This window comes from Aspergillus homomorphus (assembly GCF_003184865.1).
Source record: "Aspergillus homomorphus CBS 101889 unplaced genomic scaffold BO97scaffold_31, whole genome shotgun sequence".
NCBI lineage: Eukaryota > Fungi > Ascomycota > Eurotiomycetes > Eurotiales > Aspergillaceae > Aspergillus > Aspergillus homomorphus.
Window position 1 is genome coordinate 24,263 of NW_020291917.1, and position 20,843 is coordinate 45,105.

The following is a 20,843-nucleotide window of genomic DNA, read 5'->3' on the forward strand; positions in this document are numbered from 1 at the left end:
CCACCGATACCTTCAGCATCACGCCCTCGGTTGAAGGAACAAAGGTGGCGACAACAGAGTCGAGAAGAAGCATATGGTGGGGTTGGACTTATGTGCGAAGGCTGCAGCGATATCTCGACTTTCAGCGCAAAGCTGTTGGGGTTTCCTGAACACCTGGGCTGGATAATATTTTGGGTGACAATACCTTGCGATCGGGCATTGGGTCCTCAATGACCATATTCCGTATCAATGGGAATGGGACACAACCGACGTTGGGCTTCTGTTCTGGTGAGCGTACATGACGAGATCACTCCCCGGCTGGACATAAAACAATATTGCAATGCTTTGAGACGGGATATGTGCTTATTTGGTTAAAATGGATTGGTGTACTATTCACTTCCTGTCGTTATATATTTCACATTCAGCTTCCATGCATCTCAAATGACTCAGCTAATACGTAATATCAATGCCACGAAGACGATCTGAACAACATGTTGTATGTAGTATATATAGCATCAATCCACTCTTAGCTTTCCTATAGTACGTACCAGTCTATTTATGTAGTCGCTGGATTACACTCCCTTGCACTGTTCTTACTGTGCCATGACAGCCTGACGCTCAGGAATCGCTCGTCAGCTGTTGTCCGAATCCGCCATTGTTATTATTCCATATTTATCGACAGGATCTTGATTGCAAGTCACGAAGCGAAAGCAAGAAGTACGAATACATAGAGTGCAAAAGCACTGGCTAGGTCTAAGTTTCGCTATGGTGGCAGACCGCGCGCGAGTGAATATTTGACACAACAGTCCCCTCTGGCTCATTCTTCGCGATTGTAGAGTCACGCGTCTTTTGTGTAATGGAGATCGCAGAATTGTGTCTTATGAGGGAGGCTGTTTATCTAGAGTGACTTCGCCACGATGCGTGGAAAAGCATTGGTGCTGTGGCTCGCAGACAGTCACCCCGAATATTCTGATCACCTCAAAAAATTAGTGTGGTTGTCATCGCTTGACGCCTAGTCTATTCAGGGCTTGTGAGCGAGTCTCACAACATTCAGCCCTGGCGAAAGCACCGAATCCCATAATAGATGATGTCTACAAGCACTATCAGATATCTGAGTAAAAGTATGGGGGTGGGTGCATGGGCCAATTAGGGAGTCGTCAATCTACCACCATCAGAACAAATCTGGAGCATTAACGTACCAGCCCTGGGCTGGTGGAAGACATGGCCTGATTGGGATAGATTCGACTAACTCTTGATTAATTTAAATCCACTCAAATCTGCTCATTTACGCACTAAAAGCCACGAAGTCTTCGTAGGGACCACTTTATCCATCATCCGACATCTGCTAACACAGCAAGGAAATATCTTCTGCCACAGATAAATCCATTGGCTGCTGGCTTCGTCGGTTGGTGCTTTCTCTGCCCTGGCTAGATCTGCACAGTACATATACTCGTAACGTTCCACTTCCTCCCCTTAATATCGTCCCTGCTTCTACCACGCCTACGACCTGTGCGGGTTCCTGGAGGGGCATTGAAGACTGGATCTACGCGGTGATAGGGGTGTGATTGTTCGACCGGCTCGTCTGATTCAATTCCATTCAATTCAATTCAAGATACAGTGTTTGCTGCCAGCCACTGATATCTAAACTCCCGGGCCGACGTGATCAAGGATATGAGTTCCGCAAGCCGATCTTCTCCGTGATTGGATGAGCTATTCCTCATCGATAATTGGCTCTGGCCCACGAGTGGAGTCCGAGATCTGGATCGATACATATGCAAATCAGCTTTTCTACTCCGCCAGTTGTTGAGAACTTGAGTACCATCCCATAATCATGCTTATATCTCAGCTGTGCCAGCTCAACAATGAGTCAGTTTGCCATTTCACAGTGATCAGCCAAGGTTACGTAGGGATCTATCCCTCTGCAACGTGACTTGAATTCAATCCGACTAAATATTACCCACTACTCTCTTCATTCACCAGCTGCTTGTGGATAAATACAGCGACGAGTCAGTTCTGCGCCGCCTGGGCATGCACTGACCATCATAGAATGATCAAATCGGGTATGCCTGCAGCAGATCGCCGGGAATACCGAACCGCTGAGCACCGAGTGGGGCCAGCTGAACGATGACAGGAGCCCTAACCACTGAGTCGGTATTCAGATCAGCTTCTTTCTCCCTCTACAGAACCCCCTATAAATCGCAGCATATCCTCTTTTCTCCGCCGAGTGAGAAACCCCCATCTCTACCTTCAACGACCGCCCTAACTTCCAAAGTATGATTCCAGCCCAAGCAGCCGCTTGCGTTATTTCCTACTCTATAATCACCCCCCCTCTCTCTCCCTCCCCTTCACGAATCCGACGAAACTAACCCCGCAACTTCTCTCCAGAAAGAATGCGCTGGGAGAGGATGGGTTAGTGCGGCCTAACATTTACTGCTAAACTTGCACGCTGAGAAAAATAAAAGAGATCGACATTGCTATCCGACACCATCAGGGTTTTCCTCCTCCTCCTCCTCCTCCCGATTCTCGCTCACATGCGGGACAAGAAACTAGATATTGTCGCGCAAAAGGAAGCCACCATTCTGCAGCTTCTGAAAGACGCCTTCGGGGTCATATTTCGCCGCCACTTCCTGGATCCGCCTGACATTCTCGGCCCCGTAGCTGCCCAGAACCTCCTGCGTGGCGGTAGCAAAGCTCATACACTTGAAATCTAGGAGGATTCCCCTGGCCTTGGCCAGAGACTGCACCGTTTCCGACATGGTTTCGATGGCGTTCTGCGCCGCGGCATCATCACTACCGTCCTTAGGCCACTCACAGGTGAAGACCCACCCTATAAGGATTGCACCAAATTACATTAGCTCACATGCTCAGACATGCCAAGCATTTGTAAGGAAGAGAGTGGAGGGAACCCGTACAGCACTGTGGAACATCTTCATGACCCATGATGTTCTCTCCACGATCTTTGCCAACTCGGACACCTGCCTTACCAAATGGCTGAATGGTATAATGTAGAACGGCGCCCGTCGGGAGAGTCTTGCTGACCTCACCCCAGGCCTTGAACACTTCTTCGTAGAGATCGTGCGAAACCTGGGTGCTAATTTTGCAGATACGCCGCCTATGTAGATGTGCAACGACGTCAGTGAATGAAAGGGGTATGTTTCCAGCCACTGATACTCACTTCTGGGCTATTTGGGGGTGGCCCATAGCCTGGGCGAGCGACAGGAGCGTGCCATTCGTAAAAGGCAGCGCCGTCGCTACCAGGCTTTTCAGGGTTTGGAACGGCTCGAAGGCCTTGGGGGCTTCGGCCGGGTGGTCTCCGTAGAGCAAGCCCACCGCGACAAAGCCATTGTTGAAGGTAGTGAACAGCCCAATCTTGGGATCTTCCTCCATGGCCTGTTGGACTGCCACGGTAGCCCGATTGATCGCCACGTGATCTTCAGGGCTGTAGAGGTTGATCGTGTATTGGACATTGATCAGAGGATGGGTTGCGAGGTCGAACCGGGTCACGATGCCTGTGTTCAACGATTTAACTCCCCAACTCAGGTCCCCAGACAGCATGGCATGCTGGCCAGACACATACCAAAATTCGAGCCACCGCCCTTCAGGGCGCGGTAGAGATCGGAGTTCTCATTCGCGTTGGCGTTGACGAGACGGCCGTCGGCGAGCAGGACCTATTGGCCTGCAGCGTGAATTTCTGGCATTTTGAACACAATATTGGCCGACTCACCTCAAAGTTCCTCACCCCATCTGCACCAAGCCCATACAGATTAGGCAAAGCCCCCATACCACCCCCCAAGAGAAACCCTCCCAAGCCCACCTGCGGATCCCTCCCCCCAATGGCGGATAACCCCCGCTCCTCCAGCCAAGCATAGACCTCGCCTCAGGTATTTCCGGCCCCGAACTGGGCGACACTTTCACCTTCATTGGTCGTCACTAGCTCTTTGGATTTAAGTTGGGCTGATGTTTAGCACGACGGCCGTCTCGTCGGCACTGCTGAACCCGGCGTTAGGGTTGTGGCCGGTGGTGCGGATGGCAAACTTGGTGCCAGTCTTTCGCACGATGGCCAGCGCCTCGATCAGTTCCTGAACGGAACTCAGGTAGATATACCCTGCTGCGGGGATCCAGCAAGTCTGCGACCAGGGACTTGAAACCGCAGCTTGGTACTTGTCGCTGTCGTTGTCGATGGGAGTCACCACCTTATCGTTCGTGTTCTCGGGGAAGAGCGATCGTAGCTGGTCGAAGGCAGTGGCCGCCATGATGGGTGGGTGAGGTGTAAAACGAGAATCCCTTTCTTTTGCGATGTTGAGGCTGGTGAGGGCAAAGTAGTGGCAATCAGTTCTATGGTTTTTCTTCTCTTCCCATTCTTCTCCGGATTTCTGTGTGCCTGTCGACTTTTTCAATCTAGAGAGAAAATCTTACCCTCCAAGGGGGGGAGGGGAAAGGTGCGCCCATACGTGCATCCAAGGTTGCTGGATTCACCCAAAGTTCAACGAAGGATGTTTGATTAAAGTTTACCCCTCTCTTTCGTTCCTTACAACTACTAAAGCCCGGTCACTTTCCCCACTTGGGGAAATGTGGATGGCTTCAATCACTAGGAGCAATAAGCACTAAGGGCACTAAAGCACTGATACCTCTGCAGCTGAGCCCTCGGCCCACGTCAAATGTAAGACTAGTTGGGGGCGAAAAAGGGAGGATGACCATCCCACTAGTACTTGACTTCGAAAGGAAGTGTTGCATACGTAGTCAAACAGAGATCTACTCTGGACTAGTATGCCTTGTCACCCTTGTGGCCCTAGCACCCGGCTGCCAGAAACCGCCCGCCACCGCTTTTCCACCCCGTTTCCTACTTCTTCTATCAAAAACTTGTAACCAGGTTATTCCAAGTCCTCAAGTACAACGTGAGTAATGATTTATGTATACTGAGAAACAAAATACTGACTGTTCGTTTATAATATATATTCAGACATCTTCTACACAATCTAAACAAGTAAGACCGTGAGGTCTTACTAGCCCGCGCGGTAGCCACAAATGACCCGTCATCCGGAAAGTCGTGTTTCCCACCAAAATTCCTATACACCATATATACCGTATAAAGTGTTTTGATTATCAACACTAGAAAGAAAGTAGTATGATTGACCATGCTGGATATATTGGATAGAAATTGTTAGATATCCCCATGCCTGGGTGATTCTTTGTTTGTTGGTGAAAGATACCCTTAGAGACCTATAACCTAAGAACAGATCAGAAAGGTATAAAAATAGGGGTGTAAACATCCCTGGTTTTAGATAGTCATGTAAGCAATTTGACTCTGTTCTTGCAGACCTTTTAGTCACTGCCCCACGGCTGTTCAGCCTTTGACATAATTCACCGATTTTACGGAGCTCATCAACCTTTTCCGGCTCTACTCCTCGGAAGGGCCCGAGTTTATGCATGATTACGTGACATGTTGGCTTTCGGTATGGGATCACTTATGAAGTTGTTTGCTTAGAATGGGTATATCGAGCAGAAAAAAAGGTAATGGACAACTAGGTCGAGTACCTTATTTAACTTTCAAATTGTTCTGCTTGATTGCCTTGCTGGCCCGCTTGATCACCCATTCGCTCACCCACGCTCTTGACAACTTCCCCCAAATCATCCGCACTCACCTTTCGTCTTAGCGTCGCTCACCCATAAAGCAGCAACTGAGAAAAAGCTTATATTCCAGTCAGCCGCGTTCAATAGGTGGCTCAAGTACGGCTGAGCGGACGGGAAGCCCTGTTTTCCACACCCTGTGGTCGTAGGTGCTTGCTATACGTGTTTATTAACTTATGGCTACAAACAGTCTTGCCGCTTACATCAATTTTATGTTTCACATCCACTTCGAAGACCATTACCCAGCCCTACAAATATGTTCGTGATGATGTCCTCGATGCACAATATGAGCCAATGGTCAGTGTGTTTGTATCTTAGACACGTATGATCTGGCTCGGCAGCTCTCCCTTGGTATAAATCCCCTATCTGTTTCTACCCCATTTGCGCCGGAACAACATATACCCATTCCGTGCAGCCTGCTGGGTTTCTACTGGCATTTAAATTGAAACCAAGCAAGGACCCAGTGAAAGAGGTGAACACCACCACATTGATATGATACACACATAGGCTCTGGAAGAGCGCATCCCGTTGAAGTTTCAGATGCCTGTTATCCCTGCTCATAGGCAGATGAATGCAGCGCACTCAACGGCCGAGCATCAAACATCATTTACCCACATGAAATAACTGTCCATGATGAATTACACACTAGATGCAATCAAGAAAGCCCTAGTAGCCTTGCCCATATCCGCGCATTCCCACAGTGGCATACTGGTTAAAGAAGAACTTTCCCTCTAGTTGGGAACTTGTCGTGAACCCCTGATACGGATTAGTCCATGGATATTGCAAACCGGACAGTGCAGGAGCCTATGCCATGCTGCTTGCAACTTCTTACCGAGGCAGTGTTACAAACTCCAGCCATATCATTCACAGTAATGCTTCTGACTACGGTTAGCCCATAGATACAAGTTTGGAAATGTAACCTTGATGTAACCCCCCTCCGTCATTATTGCGGTTCGTAGTCGAAGCTGCGGCTGACGCAAGATAAAGAGATGGTAAAGAGTGGAATAAAGCCGGAATTGGACGTCTAGGCAAAGACATCGATAGTCTCGAAGACGTAGAGCGTCGAAACACGATACTGGCATCAGAATACTATTGTATGGCGAGGCGAAAAACGGAAGAGGCAGAGCGCATTTGGAGGGCAGCGAGTTGAGAATGTGTATTCAAATTGCTCAGATGGTTGGGAATGGACTTCGTCGAGGGAAGTATGGCTGTGCGCCTTCGCGGTTGACAGACTTAACTATTGCTTACGTCTACATGCGTCGAGATTAGTGAAAACAGCACGTCAGCACCTTCGGCTTGGGTGCGACGATGTTGCCCAACAAAGTCTTTCCAGTGCAGTACTGTTATGCACATGCTGCGCAGTCGATGTGAGCAGACCCCGGGGACAGAGAGGTCGATTGAATGTTTGCTAAGGTCTGCATGACGGCAGAACAGTATGATGCTGTGTATGTCAGCAGTTATATGCACATGAACTTGCAGGCATCTTCCAGATCGCCTGCCACGTACAGTACCCTGTCTTGGTCCGTTCAAGTGCGAGTAGTGCTATTGACCGAGATTCGCTGATCTTGGCATGGAGGCAACATCGACAGATCAACGGCTAGACAGCCCTGCATCTGCATTGTTAAAGACTTACTACCCTGGCCTTGCAAGGGTTCTTCTCCGGAGTACAACTTGTACTATATGCGCTACGGAAACCGATGCGTTGTGGGCCGACGATCCTGCTAATGCAGAGAGTCGGGCGTTGACTGTCGAAGTGCCTGCCAATGTGAGAAAGAACGCCAGAGCCCTGAATACCCTAATTAAAGGTCCAGGCATTATTCTCCTGAAGCAAAACCATTCATAGGAGTAGTCATGCTCGACTGGTAGCCGCGGACAATGAAGACATGGGGCACAGAGATCGATTGATTTGAGGATAACGCTGCAATCATTTGGCCTGGCCTGCCATTTTCTATCAAGTAAGGTTATTTCATGTGCCCGAGAGCTCATATCTGTTCTCTTAGCATGATAACAACCAAGAGCCAAAAAAAAGAACAAAGCCGAACGCGGGGGTTGAACCCGCAACCTTGAGATTAAGAGTCTCACGCTCTGCCGATTGAGCTAGCCCGGCTGATTAGTTGAACACGATGCTAAGAATTGACATCATATCCCCAAGCAAAAAGACAAGAAAGCCCCGCATCCGGGCTCGGAAGGGAGAGGCCAAAACCGGATCCGGCAAGAGGGTTTGCTGTTTGCCCATGGTCGATGTCATTCTTGCGTGTACGCGCCCTACGGAGCCTTGCAATGCATCCTCCCGGTTGCAGTATATCTGGTTCAAATGCGATCAGGTCCGGCTTTGCTAGTTTCTTCTCATCTGACCTTCTTTCTCGACCTCTAGGAACCAACCACGCCAACTTTCTCTTGTCTCTCATGACTGTTGGTGACGCCACCTCCCCCTCCCATAACCCCTCTTGTCCGCGCTGGAAGTATAATTCCTCAACCCCCTTCTTGCCCCGTCAAATTATTCGACCTTGAGGTACGATACAAAATTAATCCGTACGGTGTGATTGGGTAAGTTCTGCTCGCATGTGCCTGCCTGGTGAGAATTCCAACCCAGGTTAAATCTTGCACAGCGCCTCCAGACCGGATCCCACCCCATCAAAGCCATGGGACTAGTTTCACCTTATCGCATGATGGACACCAATGGCGGCGTAATCGATTTGATTTTGACTTTGATTTCTTCTCTGAGGGGGGGGGGCAAAGGAGAACCTTCGATGGCAACAGTCGTCTCAATGCGTCACATGTAAGGGGAAGATGGGAGGAAGGGGGCGGGTGAGCAGGAGTTACTACGTTTTGAGCACCAGCGTGAGCGAGATGTACGATTGGGAAGAACGCCCAGCTTACTACCCAGCAGGTTGATTGCATGTAGTTGAGTCTGAGAGTCAATGAATGACGCAGACAAACCTGCTGGATGGCCCGGTCTAATTGATGTCTACCCGAGCCCCCAATGCAGCACGTACAACCGCTGGGAACGAGATACTCACCGCGGTTGAACGGTTGAATGTGACGGGTGCAATGCTCATGGGTCCCTTGCCTGCACGAAAATGGAAAGAAAGCTCGACAGGACATCTTGTTCTATTGCATACCCCTCACAGTTCTTCGATTTGCACGAAGGAGACAAACAGCCGACGGTGATATCACAGATAATTTCATTCGACAGTCGCCTCGTCGTAATCGAGAAATCACGTGCTTGGGCCCAAGGGCATTATTTGGACCGCATTGCGAAGAATCATGGATGACGGCCAACTTAGCTCATCCTGAATTTGGGGTCCTGCACGAAATTTGAGTTTATGCCAACCAGTGGTTCCCCTGAGCTATTCTTACAGCGAACAGGAAGTTGCTTTACAATATCCAAAATACTCATGATAAGAGGAGTTTACCGAAGCCTCAGCTGTCGGGCCAGCGGACGGTAATCACGACATGGCGAAGACTCTTGAGAATCTGTCTCTTTTGAATTTTTTTCTGCAGTTGTTCTGGCCCGTCACTTTTGCTACGCGCGTAACCTATCAAATCCATCGGATAAAGATTCCGTCAAAGCCCGACTCCCAATGAACTTTGTAACAACGTCGACGTGTCATAGCGTATGAGTTTTCAACACCTCCGCTGTTTTTTCCTACCACCTTTTTTTAGCCTCTTATGGCCATACATCGCGCACTGCCCTCCCCAATATCAAACCCCCAAAGGCCTGTTCAATCTTGCTGGCCCCACACCCTTCCCCTTTGTTTTTGAGATCCATCCCACCCACCCCCGAAAAGTCATGGCACAACAAGGGTCCACGCTTGCTTATCGTACCCTTGCCCCGAAGCCGACGTCCGGACCTTCCAAACGAAGAGCCTTTGATCCTCCAGAGCCTCCAGATCCTTCGCTGCCAAAGAACATGAAGGGGAGAATCAAGAGAGCGCCGATGTCTTGCGAAGAGTGTAAAAAGAGACGGGTGAAAGTACATTGCCCACGACCCCTCCCGTTGCCCTGATTGATTTGCCTTCTCAACCCACCAACAACCCATCGAAACTCCTGAGCCGGTGTCATGGTTTCCTAGTCGAATTTAAGCAGTCCCCATCCAGATACAGATAGACCGAATATCTTGATCATCACGAAGGGGCAAACAAGAAATAGAGGAGGACAAGAGGACAGAAAAAGAAAGAGAGATAACTACCGCTCATCCCTCCCCCGAACCCACCTTAACCATCGCACTGTCTCTAGATCTTTACCTTCCTTTTTTTTTTTATTTTTTTTTTCTCTCCTTTTTACCACCTTCATCGTCTCTCTCCATTCCTGTTCTAACAGATCTTTTTCCGCCCCTGAAACAGTGCAACGCAGTTGATCAAGGTATCCCGTGTGCAGCGTGCAGCGTCCACGGGCTGACCTGCACGGTGAACGAGTTCTCCGATAAGCGCCGGAAGACGACTGCCATACACACGTTGGAGCAAGCCGCGTACTACCGGGCGTTCCTCGAACAGTCCTTCCGCGTGCTGCGCGTCTCCGACCCGTTGATCATCGAAGCGGCGTTGGCCATCATCCGGAACAACGAGTCCCATGATGTGATCCGCAACGAATTGATCGCGCTGGTGCCGGGTAACGACCCAATCCTCCCCACGGAAAAGGAGATTCTGGAAATGATCCAAGAAGAGAAGGATGATGAGAAGGGGAAGAATACGAAATCGAACGACCCGAAACAACCCGGCCAATCCTGACCCAGCGCCCCAAGAAAGACTGAATTGTGTTTTCCCCCGTGGGCTGGGGCTGGCGGTTGGGTTTCTTCTGTACTTCTGGCGAGAACTTGCGGTCAGTCGGCTTCCCTTGGTTGCGCAGCGAGATATGAAGGATGAACCTGTCCCGGGGCAACCCAACAACCAACCTGGTGACCAAGGCCAATGGGCCATCTAGAGGGAGTCTCCGGGATACCGTTTCCTCCATCGTCAAAGCACCACAGGACCGACTCATCGCATTCTCTGCCCACCGAAATCGCTACAACGTTGAGTACGCAGGTGAGATTGCTGTAGAAAGGTGGTGGCCTTTCACTCCCGTCGAGGGTTGGAGCGGAGCAACGGGGAGGCGAAGAGACACGAAAATGGAAGACGAAACAAATAAGGATGGAGAAAAGAGAAGTGAGAGCACTTGGCTCGGGCAGTTGAAGCATGACAAATGATGTTGTTTGTTATCCTTTGCATCCCAGCCATAGTGAGTATTGTCAACATAGACACTGAAATCTGGATCTGGCTAGCTTCCTGTCGAGTGCGGACTTTGTCATATGTATCGCCCAATGTCTGGTCGCATTTTATTTAGCCAAAAATGACCGAATCTTCTTCTGTGACGAGCGCCCATGATAACAGGCGAGCGAAAACAGAATGCTAGCATTTTGGTTACTAAGAACTGTCATAGACTCCTACCGCATACATAAGAGCTTTTAGATACGGGTAGCAAGCGTTTCTGTTTCACGCGCTGTCCTTATACCATGTCCTTCTGAATGTGGTAAAACATAATACTATTTACTATACATTCCAAAATGCTCCTGATATTCCATACACCAAGTAGAATTGTTCAGCCTAGGCTACATTGTCTGGGGATCGTATGGAAAAGCGAGAAAGCCCAAAAGAAAAAGGTGGCCTGAGAAACCCAACGCCTAAAGAATCTGCAGCAGTATTTGCGGAAATTATATCCCGACTACCGGTGATTGAAAACTCTTATCATGGTTCCATAAACACTAGCCAGATATGGACCGATTGCATGCGGGAGGGCAATGAACTCAATAAGGTATCCGGACCCAGTCGAAGTTCTTTTCATGGAGAAGGGTGGTGTCCGGAAGATATCCCACGAGACACACCCCGTTCGAAAACCGTCTGGCTCGTCTCAGGTATTTATGTGCGGGGCCACCGTCGAAGGCAATGTATTTCAACTGGTTCGCGTAGCCGTCACCGAGGAAATATTCCGCAATGGATAGGAACTGCGTAGTTGCAAGGACGTCGTCGCCTCGGTCGATGTAGAGGACTCGCAATCTGGGTACGGTTAAAGCGGCCTTGATGGCTTGCTAGTGGTTGCAGAGAAGAAGGGGTCTCAATCAGTCCTGAGCGTCCAGAAGATAGTCGTTGGCGTTGAAATGATGGCGGGGTAGGGAGGAAAAGGAACATGCTTACCGTGTCGATCTTGTTTTGTTGAATGCGAAGTTCTTCTAGAAGGGGAAGTGAGTGGGCGATGAGATGCAGCATCGCCACGCAGGAGCAAGGTCGCGTCTCATGGCAGAGCAGGTTCAGACCCAGCACTCTCAGCGTGGTCGAATGCTGCTTCTCCAGCGCGTCCAGAAGGGACACGGAGGCAGCCGTACGACCTGGGATCTTCGAAGGGGAGACATGGAATACCTCCAGACCACTGAAGGAGCGCAGAAAGGTCTCGATGGTGTCGTCAGCGATGTTGGTAGTCAGGTGGACTGGCCGTAGCCCTGCCTCCAAACCGGCGTCCCAGAAATCCTGAAAGGAGGTGACCGGAGAGCGCCCGCCGAGTTCCAGGGTCACCTCCCTGAGTTTGGCCGGTCGCATCGTGGCCCAGAAATCAGTCGGCGTGACCCCTAGCGCGGCAAACCCTCGCAGGTCGAGCAGGTGGAGCTGCGACGGAAGCTGCATGGGCCAGCTCTCGAATAGGGAGCTGAGGCTGAGCTCGGAGTTATCATCCGCCCAGATGGAAAGGTGGGCTAGGTTCGTGGCGCTAGAGATTGCGCTACCTACGGATTTCATCACTTCGATATCGTCGATCTGAATGAGGGACAGGGCGTTCAGATGAACAGAGAGATTCATCTTCAGCGGTGGGCGGAAGAAGGGTTTCGGCGTGCAGTCGGTGCCCATGCGAAGATGCAGGGCCCGCAGCATCGGCTGCAAGACAAGATTCGAGACCAGATGCTGGGTCATTGAGACCTGCATGTCCCAACTGTTCATCCGAGATCAGTCTTCTTATGTCGAGCTGGGCCTGTGCTTGTCTTACATGAATTCCTCCAGATTTGGCATGCGGGCAACGCAGCTACAGAGGATGGCGCTGAGCATCCTTGCCGCCGGAGAGAGAATCTTGTGAGGCGCAAGATGCGAGTCGATGCTAGCATATGTCTCATACCATGTCCCCGAGACAATCACTCGCTTGATATACCCCATCTTGGAGAATCGCGGGTCTCCAAAGGTATCCAACTTCAACAACAAGTTGTCGTGTACATTGATAGTTCCGGGGCTATGGAAGCGTACGGTGTGGTAAAGGTAGGGATTGACTAGATCGTTAAAATCTCGTGAAACACGAGCTAGGACAGCCAGATCCGCAGGCCTCAGCTACGAGATATCAGTCTCCATCAGCGATAATGGGGGGGAGGCAGCACTTCGGACATAGTAGCTCACGTCTGGCCATAACTGCTCCATAAATAGTCGGAATATCAGCAACATGGTCATGACAGTCGCATATATCTATTGTGTTTGTAGGCAGAGATGAACGATATGAGGGGCAGGAAAGTCTTGCAGATTATCTATGCATTATGCCTTCTACACATGGACTCAAGCTGTTTAACTACTTAAATGTCGATGTGATGTCATTTACCATGATTCGCGATGCGCGCAATATAAGCACATACTAAATGGACAGAAATGAACAAGTCCAGCAGATTCATATATGAGTAATTGTTGGTTCACATGCTACGTAGTTGCAAAGGTTATCTCAAAAATGTGCAACGACGGTGGGCCTCTACACCTGAAAATGAAAAGACAAAAAAAAACCCAAAAAATAAATGAGAAGCAACGGGAAAGGATAAAGTCAGAGGGGAAATGCAACCAATGCACGAGGGTTTCGTCTTGTCACACGCAGTGCCCACACGTTGCCGTGCGAAAAATGAAGTCATGTACCGAGAGACAGATTTGGGTTCCACATGATAAGGCTCGTCCCGGAATCTATATCAGCTCCCATCGGATTGGCTCATCCAAGGAACGCAATCTTTGAGATGTCTGGCACTTCCCACAACTACACTACTACCTTACCACATAGGTCATTGCCTACCGGCATTGACTGACAGCTGATGTAATCCTGCCACCGCCAGATTGGATGGCAGAGGCTGCGTTGGTCACTTCCTCCTCCCCCCTTGCCCTCCTTTGAGACAGCTCTGGGTAATTCCGCACAGACCTTAATCATTGTCTTCCCAATACCCACCTCGATCCAATCACTATAATTCGCCCTTTACGGGTTTTCTTCCTCGAAGACCCCCTGCATCCCCACAATCTGATACGCTCCGGTGTCGACTCCGTCCTCCACGCCATCCGCCGAATTTCGATCCCTGAGCTCCTTGCTAGACGCAGCCCACTATCCATGCAGCAGCAACCGGAACCCAGAAGCTGCCATCAGGAAAGACCCAGTCGGAACTCGGCTTGTCGATTTTTACCGCCACTTACACAATGCCTCTGGCAAACTAGCCACGCTGAAGTTGAAGCCACCGATAATTGCGTACTGGTCGGTGAACGCTCTCTTGGGGAAGCCGACTGAGTCGTAGTCTACACATGTCTCCTTGAACTGGAGAAGGGATGGGAATATGCGATGCGGTAGAAATGTTGGGCTGTCGCTGCAGTCACCGTGAGTCCCAGGGTTTTCTGCATTGAGCAAGGCTTCGATAATCTCCTGACCGACATTGTCCGTGCCTTGAAGCTCTATATGAGGTTGTTATTAACAGGGGTTGGGGGTTAGTGCGAACTGTCCCTTATGCCCATCACGATGACATTCCCGAAGCTCCACATTTTTGCCATGTCCATTGTATTTCTGGATGCACGACACGTAAGATTCACAACCTTTCTTAGCTGTACCGGGGATCTGATTTGATGTGGTTAATTAATAAGTGTCTGACATGAATACGACAACGCCAGATATCGCTAAGGACATCTGCCCACCATGATCGAAGCCTGCGGTCGCATCAGCAGCGAGCGATTCTGTTCCCCCCCCCACACTAAAGAGAAATTATGCAACTGAATCCACTACAGTCTTGAACTATTTGATCGACCGTGATCAAATCGAGACCCTACGCCAACCCTCTTCAGTGTCGATGATAAGATGATGACCGAACAGGGTGAGCATATTATTCCCGTGACCACGGCCATAATTTGCGGACATTAGCTCAGCCCTAAGACCCTCGGAATGAGCAGCACTCGAAACACTCGTGTGCAGCCCTCTACCACCTCACCAGTATAGGCCACTACAAAACCGAGAGCCCGGCCCCCATCAAAGGGTTCTGTTATAGAGTGGTCTAACCTCGTAAAGCGCTCTTGCTGGGACTCAGAAATACTGATACACACGTTCGCGTCGCTGAGATACCATTGGATCCCGCGCTAGGGTTAGTCCTTTTTCACCAACGATGTGTCCAGACTCAGTGCCTGACATTCAGACGCATTGACCTCTTCAGAAGGCGCAGACTTACACCCTTCGCAAGCACCGCTAAGGCTTTCATGCTAATAAAAGGTCAGGCGGACTGACCTTTAACAAAGGAAGCAGAGATACTGCGCTCCAAGGCTGACTTGTCACTGATGCCCTTTCACTTAATTATGGTATGCAGAGGCCTCTACTTAGTGCTCTATGGCTTGTATCTCTCCTGAATCCGCCCGCGCCCATCTCTGCTCCAGCTCCGAGAATCATCATCGGATTAAACGGAGTATACCAGTCATGGCCTACTTCTATCTAAGCATTCAAGAGCAAAGCCACAAGCTCAAACTTTCTACTTAATCCGAAGGGAAAGCTAGATAGAGATAATTGTGTGGATCTTGACTTCCCTGCTATTTTCATTACACGAAAAATCCCCTTCAAAAACCCGAGAAAGGGAGCGCGACATGAACACAACCAGAATCGTCCGATGAATGGGAACTACAAGGATCTCATTCGGCTTCGCGACCATCTGATTTTTGTATATATTAACTAGCATAAAACAAAGGACGACAGCATATATGACATGGTAAATCGACATAAGGCCATTTTCATCATCGTTATCATAATAGCGAACAAGATTGAAACCTAGTCATTAACGTTTTATTCATGCCCACAAACATAACTGTCAAGGGTCAGGGTCTGGAACCGCACGAAGACAGGGGCTATACATTTTTGCTTCGCATCTTGCCTGTAAGATCGAGACAGAGAAAAGCAGCCAGCCCCACCAGACAAAGACTTTACAAAAAGTCCGAGTCCACTCCGTTCTCCGCGTACACCTGCAGGCTGTACTTGGCGAAGTTGCTGTTCTTCCGCATCCGTTCCCCGTAGCGGGCCAGCAGTGGCGGGACCAAGCAGAACAGGGTCGCGATACTGGCCAAGATAGAAACACCAATGTTCGCACCCAGGGCAGCGAACATCGCGCTTCCGAACAGCGGGAAGGTGGCGGAGAGAAGAGACCGGACAATAGATAGAGCGGCGAATCCGCTCGCAGCATAGCTCAGGTAGGAGTCCGCCATATATTGCGAGACAACGACTTCCAGCTCGTTGAGAGCGTATCCGGTGAAGAAGAGGGCGACCACGGACACGGACCAGTGGATATTTGCGCCCACCGGCGGGATGGTCCAGGCGAACCACCATAGTGAAAGGGCAAGGACGGGTGCGCCGATGTAGAGCCCTGTCAGTTTGTCTTCCGGCTTGATGGTCCGTCCTTCCTTGAGGCGTCGCTGCGTGATGCGATAGTCCAGGATCCGGGTCGCAAAATTGGGAAGACACCCCAGTCCAAGGGCGAGAAAGGGAAGGCTCGACTCCTCCGTATTGAAACCGAATGCCTCGAAGATAGGTGGGAGGGCTTCGGTGAAGAGGTAGATTAGAGCCACGCAAACGGAGAACACCATGGTGACGGTGAAGACGATGGGCTCGGTGAAGAACAGTCGAAGCGGTCGGAACAGTCCCAGATGGGCAAAAGCGCGAAGGTCCGGCATAAAATCTGGATTCAGGGCAAGCAGCGAGTCGTTACCGGTCAATTTGCGAAACGCTTGAACTTCCCGAGCAAGAATCAACGAAGGTCGCGACTCTTTAATGCACATGAGCATCAGTGCAAGAACACATGTCACGATTGCACCGATGTTGAACACCCATCTCCTAAAGCTTCTTGTAAGCAGCCGCACAAAAGGCAAATAATCTGAACTCTAGCTAGCATACCATCCATATCGATAGGTGACGTAGGAGCTCATAATGGGACCCGCACTGACCCCAAAGCATGCCATGGTAACATATAGGAGCATGACCCATATCCGATCCTGCGAATTGAACAGGTCTTCGATGCTTCCAGTAATGACTATAGTTGGAATAGCAGACAGGAACCCGGTGACCAATCGGCCGATCACTAGAGCACTGGCTGAAGGAACAGCTCCAATAATAAGACAGAAGACACTATACAGTAGAGCACTTAGGACGTAAAGCCGTTTCCGACCAAAGGTTTCTGAATACGGTGGGAAGATCACGCCTCCCAGGCCTTGGCCCAAAAGATAACTAAGATGGATTAGTGCGATGCCCAGAGGTAGAAAAGTCCTAGACTCACGTAGAAACATAAATGAACAATGTGAAGGTCTTTCCAGTCCCCAGCTCAATCTGTGCTGCCTTTGCCGTCGAGGCCTATCAACAGATTAGCTGACCTGCCAAACATAGGCTTCGTTATTGTGATGCATGGACTCACCCCCGAAGTACTCATAGCGGTCCTATAAGAGCGTGCCTATTAGTAGACGTCACGGAGATAACAAGGTCTTCTCACGTGAAAAACTCTAGAAGACCGATTACACATATGTCATAAGTCTTCCGTGCTGGGTGCCAGTTGCGTGGATGCTTCCGGTTTGTCTTCGCCCATCGCAGATGGGCTCCATCTGGAGTCAACTCCAGTCCATGCTCCGCTGCAAGACGATCTAGGTCAGTAAACTCTGCAACTTTGTATTCACCCATCGTGAAATCATTGATAAATCTTGGTTATCAAGCTGGTTTACGGGGTTGACTTTAAAGGCCTGGTGAAGAGCCTAAATCAAGGGATACATACCTCTTGCACTGGGCCAAAGGGATGGTCATTGGTGCAACGCGGATCAACATTCAACCAGATCCATAATCGCTTGGACTTAGCTGCCTAAAAAGCTCGCGAGAGGGTAGGGATCGAGGACTAGACAATGGCCGGAGCAAAGATGGCACCGTACTGCAGACAACGGGGAATCCTCAAGGAATCTCTCAACTTGAGATGCCAACTTGCAAGCAAAATGCTGGCTGGAGTACTACCGTCTTAGGATTTGCATATGCTCCTGGATGGACTGTAACCTGTGCACGCAACACAGGCTCACGGCCCTCTCCCTGAACGTATCAACATCATCGCGTCAACGTAGACTAGTGGGTCGTCTGATGAGAGCTCATGGTCACACCAGATGGCGCCCGTCGAAAGGGTCCTAGCTCCGGCTTTAATTAGATAAAGATGTGACCTGGATACACTGCACACTGGAATGTGGGAAAAGCGAGGAACGGATACCCGGCATTTATAGTTCGCGACGACAAAACCAAGCTTCGAGTGCATTAGAATCTGGGGTGATATCGGAAAATTATTGGGCTTCAGGAGGAAATGATATCATTTCCCCCTTCCACTCGTCCTTTTTAGGCATGGGATCATTGCTCAGGATGTAACATGCAGCCAGCCAGCACTAACAACGTGATGGGTCAGCCCTTCGTCACGCCTCACGGACCCCAGCCGGGATTTGTAATGTTCTTCGTAAACAGTGGAGTGTTTGATCATCCTTGAGCCCAGGGGAGGACGATCCCATTTCTGACTCGTCATCACTCTTTGGGGGTAGTGCTTCTATGACACAGTTTTAGCCAACAGCTTCAGAAAATATGAATGAATGAGTGGAGAACCACCTTACCTGGAGAGAGCCCATTATCGAGAAGGGTGGACCTACCGGTACGTTGAAGTGATGGCGGTGGTTGGGCCATGAAAGAGGAAAAGGCGCCATTCCACAAAGGCGGTGGCCAAGGCGGAAAGCAAAGGCAAGGAAGGCCATTCAAATCTCCTCGCCGTCCATCAACCGCCATCGCTGTTTCAGTCGCTCATGCCGCTTTTGCATCGGCCACGCGTTCAGGTCTTGGGCTCGATTGATGATTTCTCTTACCAAAGCATCGCGTTCCTCCGGCTCCGTAAAATACTCGCCATACAGGGTCACCGCAATAACACCATTGACCAAGGCTGGCTTGCAATCCATGTGATTCAAAGCAATTCCACAGATTTTCAGAACGATTGCGCGCACTTGTGACTCTGTCCTGCGTTGTGTTGCACGGGTTGAGTGTCTTGCGACGCGTTAGGGAACTAATTTGCTATTCGGACCTACAGTCTTACTTCAGGTGCGGATTTTCGGCGGTCAAGATCATTCGAGACAGCTCAAGATGCTGGCTTGCTGTGACTTGATCCTCAGAGCTGTACCAGATGGCTGGAAAGATCTGACCCTGTAGCTTTTCCGCTCGTCTCTCGAGGATAGGTGCTAGATCGCTTCGATATGCACTCGCAAGCTCCTGCTCGCGCAACGAAAGTCGCTCTAAACGAATTAGCTTTTCTTCTCGATGAGCTCACCATGGGATAGCAATACAAACCCCATTCATCGACTGATTGATCCTCCCAGAACCATTTCGTCACTTCGCTAGCAAGCATGATGAAATTGTTAGCAACCGACGCCGTCCTCCAGTCTTCTAATTGAAATTGCATGATGGGTGCACGTTCTCTTGTTAGAGCATAGTACACCTCCTGTCTGACAGCAATCCAATACGACGCCGTGGCAAGCGACTGTTCGAGGCGATGCGACATCATGGACTCGATGATAGTTTGGGTAATGGCCAGAAAGTTGACTCTGTTATGAGCTGCAGTATCTCCGAGAAGTCCATCGTCCTCCATGTCTTCATCCATCTCTTCGTATTGGCGGAGAATCACTGCAGCAACCATGATATTCTCCTGATTTACGGGATCGGTTGATTCCGGGAACTTGACAAGATCAGGTATACAACGTAGTGTATACTCCACTGCGGTGGCATCTTCCATGTCGCGGATTAATTGTCCGTGATATAGAATACCATGCGGCGTCCTATATCGGGGAAGCCGAACTAAATGCCGTGCCGACACGGCGAAAACTGCGTTACGGATGGTGGAGCAGTGTCGTGCACGTCGGGGAACTTCTAATCGGAAGTGCCTTAAATGATCACAATGATCAAACTGTGCCGTGTCAGCAGCCGATGCTGAATGTACTCGGCATCGACTTACCCAGGGAGAAATCTCTTCGATATAATAACGAAGTAGACAAGCTTCCCGGAGGGATTTCTCTGGATCAAGATGCCTTGGCGACTCATTGCTGTGACCGCGTTGGGACTTGCCAGGCCTGGTGAGACTCGATGGGAGCTTGGTTGGTTCTTGGTGGAGTGCTTCAGGATGGGCGACTTCGCCGAATCCGTGGCCAGCCGTGAGCGAAAACGCATCGATGGGCCTATTGTATCCTGGCAAACGCCACGAAGTCGAGCGCTCCATCAAAGTACCACGCTCTGTGGCTAGAACGCCAGTCTCCACCTCGCATTGTACGTTGTTATCACTCATGCGAGTTTTGGGGGAACCGAAGGATGACGAGCCACTCTGTGCCCATGCTGCAACACTTGTGTCTGGCGAGAACAAGAGCCCCCCATTGGCTTCTGAGTAAGCCCCCTGCCCCGCGTGGCACGTCGGTCCTTCCAATCCGTCGGAGATCTGCTCCTGTCTGAAGAGTGGTCTCCACCGCTTAGGCGCACTGCTCACCCAAACCTGATTCCCGGAAAAACTGGCGTCCAATCCAGCCGTGGACCCCTGACGGAACGGCGACTTGCGGCGAATTGGCTTGCAGATCCAGCCTTTTTCTTTGCATCGGGTACACGTCGGACGTAGCCTATCACCTGGAGATATGGCAGGGAAGCCAGTTAGTGAGGGGTATCAAGGATGGTGTCCAGCTTGTTATCCACTCACATCGTACGTGTTTTTCTAGTCGAGCGTCTTGGTTAGCGAGAGCGCCGGGTATTCATTCCATGAAAGATGCGCGCCATACCTCGACACTTGGAGCACGGAGTCTGACCCTGGGATGTCCTAGCTGTCGCGGACATTGTGTACGCCGATGTGAAGAATTTTGGTCGGGGACGGCGGAGGTTGCCTTTTGGAGTCAAAATATACAACTTCAAGTTTCAATGGAGGCAGGCGCGACCCCTCATCC

The 20,843-nt window shown here is 50.2% G+C and overlaps 6 protein-coding genes and 1 non-coding gene across 7 annotated transcripts; 1 reads left to right on the forward strand and 6 right to left on the reverse strand.

The window, feature by feature from the left end:
* Window positions 1-2,423: 2,423 nt before the first annotated feature.
* Window positions 2,424-4,400, reverse strand: BO97DRAFT_471855 (FAD-binding oxidoreductase). The gene is made up of 7 exons (XM_025700078.1): window positions 3,948-4,400; window positions 3,895-3,913; window positions 3,704-3,855; window positions 3,557-3,647; window positions 3,155-3,488; window positions 2,892-3,091; window positions 2,424-2,806 (listed from the first exon to the last, which is right to left on the reverse strand). The coding sequence occupies exons 1-7, from the start codon at window positions 4,230-4,232 to the stop codon at window positions 2,526-2,528; spliced, it is 1,362 nt and encodes a 453-aa protein (XP_025549288.1). The 5' UTR covers window positions 4,233-4,400; the 3' UTR covers window positions 2,424-2,525.
* Window positions 4,401-7,641: 3,241 nt separating this feature from the next.
* On the reverse strand, window positions 7,642-7,714 carry BO97DRAFT_t199. Its single transcript has one exon. It is a non-coding gene; the product is annotated as a tRNA-Lys (tRNA).
* A 1,686-nt stretch (window positions 7,715-9,400) lies between these two features.
* BO97DRAFT_444819 (uncharacterized protein) lies at window positions 9,401-10,337 on the forward strand (the record flags this gene model as incomplete). Its single annotated transcript, XM_025698494.1, has 2 exons — window positions 9,401-9,563; window positions 9,964-10,337. 2 exons carry the CDS (start codon window positions 9,401-9,403, stop codon window positions 10,335-10,337), a joined length of 537 nt encoding a protein of 178 aa, XP_025549289.1.
* Window positions 10,338-11,106: 769 nt separating this feature from the next.
* BO97DRAFT_471856 (uncharacterized protein) lies at window positions 11,107-13,058 on the reverse strand (the record flags this gene model as incomplete). The annotated part of the gene is made up of 4 exons (XM_025700079.1): window positions 11,107-11,671; window positions 11,778-12,561; window positions 12,616-12,947; window positions 13,014-13,058. The coding sequence occupies 4 exons, from the start codon at window positions 13,056-13,058 to the stop codon at window positions 11,390-11,392; spliced, it is 1,443 nt and encodes a 480-aa protein (XP_025549290.1). The 3' UTR covers window positions 11,107-11,389.
* A 2,616-nt stretch (window positions 13,059-15,674) lies between these two features.
* Window positions 15,675-17,541, reverse strand: BO97DRAFT_394609 (MFS general substrate transporter; the record flags this gene model as incomplete). The annotated part of the gene is made up of 5 exons (XM_025693987.1): window positions 15,675-16,707; window positions 16,768-17,097; window positions 17,147-17,196; window positions 17,282-17,303; window positions 17,357-17,541. 5 exons carry the CDS (start codon window positions 17,539-17,541, stop codon window positions 15,804-15,806), a joined length of 1,491 nt encoding a protein of 496 aa, XP_025549291.1. The 3' UTR covers window positions 15,675-15,803.
* Window positions 17,542-18,084: 543 nt separating this feature from the next.
* BO97DRAFT_479415 (uncharacterized protein) lies at window positions 18,085-18,522 on the reverse strand. The gene is made up of 2 exons (XM_025700692.1): window positions 18,495-18,522; window positions 18,085-18,430 (listed from the first exon to the last, which is right to left on the reverse strand). Exons 1-2 carry the CDS (start codon window positions 18,507-18,509, stop codon window positions 18,248-18,250), a joined length of 198 nt encoding a protein of 65 aa, XP_025549292.1. The 5' UTR covers window positions 18,510-18,522; the 3' UTR covers window positions 18,085-18,247.
* A 110-nt stretch (window positions 18,523-18,632) lies between these two features.
* On the reverse strand, window positions 18,633-20,736 carry BO97DRAFT_436213 (uncharacterized protein; the record flags this gene model as incomplete). Its single annotated transcript, XM_025697770.1, has 5 exons — window positions 18,633-18,915; window positions 18,965-19,160; window positions 19,216-19,828; window positions 19,877-20,532; window positions 20,682-20,736. The coding sequence occupies 5 exons, from the start codon at window positions 20,734-20,736 to the stop codon at window positions 18,633-18,635; spliced, it is 1,803 nt and encodes a 600-aa protein (XP_025549293.1).
* Between the last annotated feature and the right edge of the window lie 107 nt (window positions 20,737-20,843).

Bases quoted from the DNA above. Each gene is read 5' to 3' on its own strand.
- BO97DRAFT_471855 (XM_025700078.1), bottom strand. From the start codon at position 4,232: ATGGCGGCCACTGCCTTCGACCAGCTACGATCGCTCTTCCCCGAGAAC. The intron at 3,648-3,703 runs GTGAGTCGGCCA...GCAGGCCAATAG, and splicing joins ATGGGGTGAGGAACTTTGAG to GTCCTGCTCGCCGACGGCCG. The intron at 2,807-2,891 runs GTACGGGTTCCC...CAATCCTTATAG, and splicing joins TGAAGATGTTCCACAGTGCT to GGTGGGTCTTCACCTGTGAG.